Source organism: Coffea arabica, chromosome 2c (assembly GCF_036785885.1).
Source record: "Coffea arabica cultivar ET-39 chromosome 2c, Coffea Arabica ET-39 HiFi, whole genome shotgun sequence".
Lineage (NCBI taxonomy): Eukaryota > Viridiplantae > Streptophyta > Magnoliopsida > Gentianales > Rubiaceae > Coffea > Coffea arabica.
The window spans coordinates 10,793,164-10,803,641 of NC_092312.1; the positions used below are offsets into that span (position 1 = coordinate 10,793,164).

Below are 10,478 nucleotides of genomic sequence, written 5' to 3' on the forward strand. Positions count from 1 at the left end.
TCAACTTCTCTAGATTCGACCTCAACCGACTAAATTAAACATTAACATTCTTTTTTAACAAAACAAGAGGAAAAAAAAAAGAAGACGAAGAAATGGAATCTAATTCATTTAGATACCCCATCTAAATTCTATCCATCTATTTTATAGACGGGGTGTATCCCATTGAAGTGGAAAACAATAATATGTATTTATTATGATCTAAACTACAAATATGAATGTGATTCATATCAATTAATTTATAGAAGAGAGACTTGCACAAATTAATCATGCGCCAGGAACCAGGTTTGAACCAGTACATCAGATAACTTTCAATTAAAAAACAGAACTAGCGGAGACAAAATTGGTGATATGTCGCCGTACAACTACGAAAAGTGAGGTAGATATCCAACAATCAATAGTCAGACAAAATAGGTCAGTTTTCAAGCCACTAGATATTTCTAAAACCACTGTCCCTGGCCAACTGATTATCTTCCTAGAAGTCCTATATATCAACAATTGGTCACTCGATCTTAAGTATTGAATGAAGGACAAGAATTTGCGAGGGAATTGTTGATTGAATTGATCAATAAATGAGTTATGTCAGCAGAGTTTCTAGGGGGGGAACTGGTACAGCTGCCCAGGGCCAAGAGGACCAATGCTCCAAATACAGCAGCTCTAGCCTTTTCGGTCTTCCTCCAAGTTGGCGTAGCAAAAGGTCCTCCCGTACCAGTAGTATTGTGCAAGAAGATGCAAGAATTTCGAGAGCAGGTGGTCAGGGAGAAGAAGAAGATAGGAAAAAGCTGGTGGATGAGTCTTTTCAGAAGGTCATGTTTTTGAATTGCTGGTCACAGAGCTAGCATTTTTAGACTTAATATTCGAGCAACTACAATTGTGTTGAAAGGAATAAATGCGACTATAGCAATGAGATTCAAGACAATAATTTCATTACCATTGATGTTTTGCTGCGTTATTATTTGTTTAGATGATTGGCAACCAATTCCACTCTAAACTAGTACATAATAGCTGCAAAATACCTTAAAAAGCTCATGTTTTTCAGAGCCATCTCAAGTTTGCGACACGCCCTGTTTGATCTCCTCTTCTTCTTCTTCTATAGTCTATGCGTGAAGCCCACAAATGATGTGGCCAAATTTGCTGTGATAAGAGTAGTATTCGCTCAGCGGCTTTTTCTATTCTAGTCAATAGAGGCCAAATTTCCTCGTGCGGTGAAAATCATGCGAGATTACGACTACTAGTTAGATTCTGCAGTTATAATGTCAGATTATATATATTACAGCAGTATTTCTCAAATCCCTCCTTGTACTTCTCCCGTCTCCACCTTGACATGGTTACTTTGTTGTCACCGGCTCCAATGATTAGATAACGGTGCAATTTTTTTCCCCTTGTTTTCTGGTTCATTCAACTTGTAGTACTATAAACTTGTAGTGAAAATATCAATATGAGTTTGTTTGGATAGGAGGTTATTTGAGATAATTACTGTAATACTTTTGATGATGTGATGTATGTGAGATAAAAAAGTAGTTGAAAATTGTATTTATGACGTAAGTAGGAAAAAATTTGAAATTTTGTATCAAGGAGGGGGGTGTAGAAGATGGCCAAAGCCACCGAATTTGTGAACATGGCTGCTTTTATCTTGCTTCTTTTCATTATCACGTCGGCTGATATTGGATTTGGATGGACAGGACCAGTCATGGTAAGTCTTGGCATATACACAATCCATCCATGATCCCTACTGGTTTTCTCCTTCAGCATTTCCGTCCCCTAATGATCATCATAATGATGCAAAAATATCCAATCACTTGTTAACATTTATAGATTTGAATTTCATATGACAAACTTTCTTAATACCATTCGTATCTGCTGTTGAAATGAACTGATCAAGTCCAACATGTGACCAAGTGGTGCCCAAGGATTTCCCCATTATCTAAACTCGCATTCTTGGCCAATAGCCTGTTGGCAACCCCCAGACTTTAGAACTCTTTACCTTCCACCAAATTTATCATTTAATTGTGGCTGCCATTTTCGAGTGATTTTTTTCGACTGAGTTTTCCGTTAACTCCCCTTTCCTTAGACTAGATTAGAATAGGTTATATAACTATAATCGCTGCGATTAAAAAAAAAAAAAAAGGCCCAATCTCAACTGTTTTATAGGCCAGTGGCCTTGCGTTAATGGACGTTCAGATTGAGACCAATTGATGTGGCCTACTTTGAGCTAAACTCCTACTTCTATAGATGCTGGAAGCCCTTAATCGTATTAAATAGTATGAATGGGCCTTTGATGAGGTTCATGTATTTTGTTCAACTAGACACGTTTTCCAATGGGCTACGAGAAGATCTGCTGTAGGCCGCGCCCATGCGACGTCGCTCAAATTGACCCATGTCCAACAGTGTAGCAGTCGCTGCACCACCCACAATTGGAAAAACAAAAAAAAATTTTTTTGTTTTGTGGGAGATATGCATCCATTAAAAAAATTTTGTTTTGTAGGAGATATGCATCCATTAATTGTTTTAGGAAATCAAAGTACTAAGGAATGAGTTTCGAAATTAATCGCAGTAATACATGTAATTTGATTAAAATTTGGAATGAATTAACGGGTACAATAAGTCTTTTCTCCAAAAAAAAAAAAGGGGGGGGGGGGGGGGGAGAGAAAAAAGAAATGGCAGTTTTACACTGGTCCCCTCATCCGTCGTTGCATCCATCGAAACGCCTTGTTACTTTATGATGATCCACATGCCCCCAGCTAAAGTATGCTAATCATCCCTTATGATTTGCTATTGTTTGGATTGCATTTTTTAGGATTTTTTTGTAGAAAAATTACTGTAGCGATTTGATGTATGTGAGAAAAAAAGATAATAGAGAAATGTGATCACGGAAAACAACAGAATTTTCCGACGGAAAATTGCTGTCCAAACGGGTCATCATCTACATGTGAGAGATATTTCCATTATGATTTGATAATAATGCATCATCATCATTTATATATATATATATATATATATATATATATATGAGAGACAATTCCATTATGAATTTTCTGGGCAGACCATTTATAGCTAATTCCAATAATTTGCTTCAACCTTATTTGTGAGATTCCAGAGAAACTGTGTGTTATCATCAACCCAACCAATTATGAGATAACGAATCAATTCCTCATTCAACCACATCTCCTTTGGACAAAGGCACAAAGTCGATAACGAGACCTTTTTTTTTTTTTCCTTTTCTTAACCTTTTTTTTTTCTTTGGCTCGAAAGTGGGAAACAAGATTCTAGCAACATTGTGGTTCCGAATGCTTCCCTCATGAAAAAAGTTTAATCTTGGAAGATAACTACGTACGAAAAGCAGCTTCCAAAGCCAAGCACAACGTCTTTGCGTCTCCTTTTCGTCTAGCCTTTCAATGCTTTTTCACGGGAATAAACCAACCCCCTGCGCGCATATATATATATACACACACACACACACAATGCATATGCATCTTTAATTACCAAAAGAAAAATACATGTACATATATATATGTATGTATATACGTATCACTGACCCTAATTCATTTATGAAAACCATCACAAATTCTCAATCTCAATCATATCTATTAGTATTTTTTTAACACTAATTCAAAGTCTCATTATTTTGTTATTTTGCCTAAAAGATTATTAAAAAAAAAAAGGCTATATTGAAGCTTGGTATATACGTTTCAAGAAGAAAGAGACCGTGTATTCATGTTGGTATCAAAATTCACCATAGTGAAGAAAAGATCCAAAGCAAAAGGAGCCATTAATGTATCCCTACTTGCTTCCTTGCAGTCGTGAGAACATGCCATATTTGCTGGTTAATGGCGAACAAGAACAAACCACACAACTACCTCCTCTCAAAATCATCCTTATCCAAAAATTAGTATCAATTGCAAGATGCAAAGGTGCTGTCCAATTGGAAAGCTGTTCGTGGAATCATGTGATTCATCTTTTCAATCCGTATTTGCAGAACCGTGACTTAGCTGAGTTTCCAACTTCCTACGTTCTTTATCCAATGGTGGTTAAGTGAACAATATCGTGACCAAATTAATTTAGCCATCCGTCCTTTGATTCCCAGATATAACACCAATGCAATGAAGATCAACATTATTGTTCTTTGTCACGAAAAGGGTGGAAAAAGTAGAAGATGGTGACTCGGTCAGTCTAATCTGAAACGTGAGTTTTTTTTTTTTTTTTTTTTCCCGGTTTCGTTTCCACTTGCAGATTGTGAAATTGTTCGGAAATGGATGTCATGGCCTTAGGGCCTCCATGAATCATGATCAGAAAGAGCAACTTTCGGAATTTCTGCTCTCTGTCGTCCATTACCTGACAATGCACATTTCTTAAGTTCGGTTTCTAATGATGTATAATGTTTGGATAAAAAGTTTTTAGAAAAATTCTACAGAATGGTACCGTATCTTATCTGTTTTGGGGTAGTATTATTGTGTGTTTGAAATAAAAATTTGATTAAAAATAAGATGATGATTGAAGAATGTGTTTAGGATGCAACGAAAAGAACTTTCACAGAAAACGGACAATCTAATTGAGCAGAGTTTTAGTTTAGTATAAGGCGTAGCACTCATCCATATAGTGTTCACTAAAAATATTTGATGCCATTAGGAGAAGTAATTTAATGTTTCCTTTTGTATACAACAAAATTAGTAGTAACTTTGAAGGGTGTGGAGAGTGAGCGCAGTGTGACCCCGGAGCCATTGAAAAATTAGTAGTAACCAAAAACAGATGAAATGAAAACCAAGCTGGCAAATCAATAATACTATAGTGTAATTTATCGAGATTCTGAGGGCCGGCACGGAACAAAGAGGAGGAGGAGGAGGTTGATCTCTTCAACTTTTCCTTCATTTTCTATTCTTTAGTCTTGGATTTTTGTAATTTTGTTTTTGACAAGAAGAAAGATATTCCCTCCTACCTTAAGCAGTTAACAATTTGAATTCAAATTGTATGTCATTACTTTGCTTTAAAAAAATTTTTTTAATGTAAGTGAAAGGTTTTAATTCTCGAATTTGGAACCTCTCACCTACACTCTGTTTCTCGCACCACCTAACTCATCCTCCCACCTTTTAAAAATTCTCAAGTTGATCAGAATTAATCAAATTGTTTTAGTTGACTCCAATTAAGGGTGTCAACAGGTCAGGTTTGAAATGACATTTAAAATTTCGGATTCGGACCCATTTTTATGTAGTAAATCTGAAACCGACTCGTATACTCGATGGGTCTTGACCTTAAGAGTTTCGAAACTAGGTCCGACAAGTCCGGGTTGGATCCGGATCTAAAAGGTCCAAATTTAAATATTTTAAAATTAAATAAAAAACAAATCACAAATCTAATCTCCAAACTTAAACAAATCAAATTACAAAACTAAATCACAAATACCTCGCAATAGTCAATCCAAACTAACCACAAATCAATCTACTAAGTCATTACTAAATTGTTAATTTGGAAAAAGAATGTATTTAGAAATATTTATATTTTATAATTATTAATATATTATTCGGATCCGAGTTGAATACGGGTCGGATTCCTATATTCCCTATCTACCCGTTTTTGTTAGAGTAAACGGATTCGAATTCGGATACGGGTATTGGAATTATTTTTCAATCCAAAGCCAGAAAAACTTATCGGATCTGGGTCAGATCCTGCCAAAACACGATCCGTTAACACCCCTAACTCCAATCTCCTAATAAAAATACTCTCTCTCTCTCTCTCTCTCTCTCTCTTCTTTTTTGGAAAGTGTCCTAAATTGCAAATACCTATCAAAATTTCTGGCTGTTGGGCAGGGGGACATGGAAGGCTGCAACTTCAATGCCTGATCCCTTGTATTTTCTATCTTCTTTACTATAATAGTGCCATACTCGTGTACCCAAGTACTTATTTCTGCCTAGTTTTTGACCTTTTTTTTTTCCCGGAGGGGAAGATGAAATAAAACAGTCATGTTATCCCTGCCATGGCCAGTTCAATATGGCGGTGAGTTTCGGTGCCATAATGCCCTTCCCATTGCCTGCATTAGTAAGCAGCGGAAGTACTCGCTTTTCCTGTGTTACAGTATTCTGGTAGAAACATAAATGCAAACAATAGAAAAATGTGGGATTTTCCCCACGTTTTGTAGCTATTTGACACCTCTATCTCCATAAATACAATTATCTTCTTCACCCCAAAAAAAAAAAAAAAAAACCAAGAAAAAAAAAGTGGGTTTTTGGTTGGTACAAAAGGGGCAATTGGAGTATATGACCTCAATGGTGGGCTAAGCTAACCGTTGGGAAAAGCCTAGCAAAGTGCTGTTTGAATGTCCCGCAAGAAAAGCATATACAACAGGATTGAAACCGGGAAACATGCATTCTGTACCTCGAAACACTTTCCTTGCTTAAGCAAGGTTTTAGCACCGAATCGATTTGGCTAAATTCTATCTTTAAGGGGAGCCTACCGTTCGATCTTTGATAGTTTGGTTTGGAGCCCATTTTTTGAAAGCACAATTGCAACAGAATTTTGTGGATCGATGAAAGATGTGGACGGTTTCTTGCTTCCTTTTTGTTGATTGGTGTTTTTTCTCCGGAGAGGATACAGTAGACAAGAACATTATTACCGTCACTATGGAGGATTAAAATCGATAAAATAAAAAAGCTAGCAAAGAGGGCTGGTAAAACATAACACAATTTACATATAGCATTTTGATGTTGGGATTCAACAGTGTCTAATGCTAACATATTTAAATTTGAAAACACTTGTATATATCACTGTCAATCAATTATAACAGCAGAAGGGACGAATTTATACTTCCTAACTGAATAAAAACAATGCAGCTTCTTCGTCCTCTTCACTGAGTAACTTTTTTATACTCGCTTGGTCGGCCCCAGCTCAACGTCCTTGATGCCTCCATTGGGATAATCAGCTTCTGTCACGTACCTGGACCAAAACCAGTGCTGCTTCCAGACCATATGCATCTCTTCAATTGGTATGTTCTTGGTCTCAGGCAAGAAGAAGTATATGAAGATGGTCATTATCAAGACAAATCCCCCAAAGAAGAGGAACAGCCCAAACTTCATGTGACAAAGCATATTCAAGAACACTTGGGCCACCAGAAAAGTGAAGAGCATGTTCACTGAAACGTTAACACTCTGAGCAGCAGACCTGATCTCAAGTGGGAAAATCTCACTAGGCACCAGCCATCCAAGGGGTCCCCAAGACCAAGCAAATCCAGCGACGTATATGCATATGAACAGCACCACCACAACTGCATACCACTTTGGTAAATGGCCAGGTTCTCCATTGACACCAAACTTCACACCGATGCAAATTGACACGATGATCTGCAAATCAAGCAAAGTTATTCAAGTGTTAAAACCAGAACCAGAACCATTTTCGATTCCAAAAGAGAATTAGGCATTAATTGGGTGGTTTTTTTTTGGTTGGGGGGGGGGGACGCGGGGTACCTGGCAGATGAGCATTTGTACGCCACCTTCAAGGAAAAGCGCTCTCCTACCCCATTTATCCACACCGTAAATCGAAACCATAGTTGCAACAACATTCACAATTCCAGTAATTACAGCAGACATAAGAGAAGCGTTGCTTTTAAATCCAATTGTTTGGAAAAGGACAGGAGCATAGAACATAATCACGTTAATCCCAGTAAACTGTTGAAAGAATGGAATGGCGATGGCCATCGTAAGTTGTGGCCTGTACTTCCTCTGCAAGATGTTCCTCCAGGGGTGTTCCACCATCTTGGAGGCCTCACTAGCTGCAACCAAGTCATTGAACTCTTCATCAACGTTGTCAGTACCCCTGATTCTTATCAGCCTGGCTTTGGCTTCATTTGTTTGTCCGCGTTCGATCATTGAGTTAGGTGTCTCCGGAAGGATTAGTGATCCAACTGTTATGATCAGGGCCGGCACCATTGCACCTCCCAAACTTAGTCGCCAACCCCATCCACCTTTAATTTTTGCAAAGAAGTAATTCAACACATTTGCCACCAGAATACCAATCGTGATGGACAATTGAAACCCAATGTTCAATGCGCCTCTGTACTTGTAGGGAGCCATTTCAGACAGGTACAAAGGCACAGACTGTAGAAAAGAAAACCAGTAAAAATGTCAATTTCATAACCGCTAGCTAACTTTTTACTCCTATATTTTCATCATACATTAAAATCACTGGAAAACAGATTCAAAAATGTCAAAAAAAAAATATAAAAAGGATGCCGTGGTCTAAGGGACCTCATGTTCTTGTCGTACTTCGAGGAGGAGGAGGACAATTTTATAATTGAAGCCAAGAAAAACAGAAAAGGGGCCTTTCATTTTCAAGTCAATTTGTCACTTTTTGCAAATATTAAACGCCGTTGCCATCACTGGTAACTAAGGTGGGGAGATGAGGGCCCTCTGCAGAAGTCATATGCGAAGAAAAACGTGCACACCTACAAGTACCACCCAACCATTTACCAGGAGAAAAAAATGGTAGTGTTCCATTTTTTCCACAACCAGAAAAATGATGGATTGCTATTTTATTCAACTGAGTCGACCCCATGAAAGACTCGACTGAAAAATTCTACAGCTCATCAAATCTTGAATTTATACCAGTGTAGGTGGCGTAGCAAAATCAAGCGAAATAGCCAGCCTAATTTTAGAATTAGACGAGTAGATTAGTACTCATCATAGTGGCCAAATTCCATTGCTGTCCTGTGTGTCAATAACTTAACATACTTAAATCGCATGATCTGTGGACAAAAAGAAACTCCGAATCAGATCTGGGACACACAGCTTTTTGACCAACAACTTGTAAGTTCGCAAGTCAATTTTTGGTTCAAAACCTCTATACTAACCATACAAGGAACAAACCAAAAACTGAAAAAAAAAAAAAAAAAATCTTGAGACAGCCAAACAAGCCCTCAAAATTAGAAGATGCGAATTTTTAGAAAAAGGAATTTTTTTTTAAAAAAAAAAGGTTCTTTGTTCCGTATAAACAACTCATACCACATCAAAACAAAACAGACCAAGGTGCCATCAAAACATGCAAATCTCTTTATCCGAACCCAAAGAAAGCAAAGAATTCCACAACTTTTGTTTTGCACACCAAACGCCGAAACTCCGAAACTCACACTGAAAAAAGGAAGTAAAAGAAAGGTTGATTTTGTTCTCGAGTAAAAAAGAGAATCTGCACTATATTATTACCTGATTGGCAAATCCAATACCAAAACCAAGGAGAATACGACCGACAATCAGCATCCAAACCTTCCGAGCAAAGCCATTGAGCAAAGCCCCGGCGAGAAACAGAACTCCCCCGAAAAGCATTGACAACTTTCTCCCCATTTTCCTGGTCACAATTGAAGCCACAAGGGATGAAGCCAGTGCAGCCAAGTACAAAGATGACGTGAACATGGTTAGAGTTTCACTGTCAAATTTGCAGTACTGGTTTGTTGACTTGTCATTATTCTTTTTGTCATATACTGATCGGAAGAACTTATGCAGAAACGAATCCATGGTTGTCACGCCACCTGCATCAATATTCAGTCCAATCCATGATCAGTTAAAATCATAATCAAAACTAACAAAATTTTAGTCTTCAAATAAGGAAAAAAAGAAAAAGAAAAGAAAGAAAACAGTTTTGGGAGGGGTTATGTTATTTTTTCCAGTAGGACATGGATAAATGCAGACCTGAAATACCAATATCGTAACCGAAGATCAATCCACCCATGGCTGCAACGACGCATGTTACGGTAACAAAAAGAGTAAGGTTTCCGGGATATGCTTTCCCTCCGTCGGGACCTACGAAGCCACCTCCGGCCATGTTTTGGCAGTTCTTCGAAGCCCAACCAACTCTACAATATTATCAACACAAGTTATGCAGAAACAAGTTTCTCACAGAAAAAATTGATGAAGGGCTGATGGAGAGAAGGACTAATATAGTATAAGGGAGACCAGAAAGAAATATAGATGTGACAGCTTAGAAAAAGGAACCAGTAATGGGAGGTCTTGCAAGGGAGTTGTAGGGAGTATATATAGATGGAAAGAGTGTGCAAGTATTTCGTAAGCCGACGAGAATTTAGCTGTCAATAAAAAGATGAAGGCCTATTTTATCGTATTTTATCAGATTAAACCATTCGTCCCAAGGATTATAATTATTATGGTAATAGAATTATCTTGGGTTAGTATACAAGACAAGTGGACCCAAAGCAAAAGGAAGAAAACAAAAAGTCCTTAATTGTAACGGTACTAAAGAGTATCTTTCAATATTCTTTGTCCAATTGGGATGTAAAAAATTGGGTAATGTTTGGCTTAATTTTGTGGCATTGCGATGTGGATAAGATATGAACCGAAAGATCAGACTTCTACCGTCCAAGTAATCATAGATCTTTTACAGTTCATAGGACAGTGGGAACTCGGATTTCGGAGAGTTGCTGCAAATTGCAAAGTGAAGCTGGGAAGTTGCCATCTTGGATTTGCTGGCACGGACACATCAGTGTTTAGTCA

At 37.7% G+C, this 10,478-nt stretch overlaps 1 protein-coding gene across 1 annotated transcript; it reads right to left on the reverse strand.

The window, feature by feature from the left end:
• Positions 1-6,653: 6,653 nt before the first annotated feature.
• On the reverse strand, positions 6,654-10,023 carry LOC113730892 (sugar carrier protein C). Its single transcript, XM_027255873.2, has 4 exons — positions 9,663-10,023; positions 9,180-9,502; positions 7,449-8,078; positions 6,654-7,325 (listed from the first exon to the last, which is right to left on the reverse strand). The coding sequence occupies exons 1-4, from the start codon at positions 9,793-9,795 to the stop codon at positions 6,849-6,851; spliced, it is 1,563 nt and encodes a 520-aa protein (XP_027111674.2). The 5' UTR covers positions 9,796-10,023; the 3' UTR covers positions 6,654-6,848.
• Between the last annotated feature and the right edge of the window lie 455 nt (positions 10,024-10,478).

Coding starts and splice junctions, on each gene's coding strand:
- LOC113730892 (XM_027255873.2), bottom strand. CDS start 9,795: ATGGCCGGAGGTGGCTTCGTAGGTCCCGACGGAGGGAAAGCATATCCC. Junction 8,079..9,179: donor GTATTGGATTTGCCAATCAG/GTAATAATATAG, acceptor TCTTTTCTACAG/TCTGTGCCTTTGTACCTGTC. Junction 7,326..7,448: donor TACAAATGCTCATCTGCCAG/GTACCCCGCGTC, acceptor CTTGATTTGCAG/ATCATCGTGTCAATTTGCAT.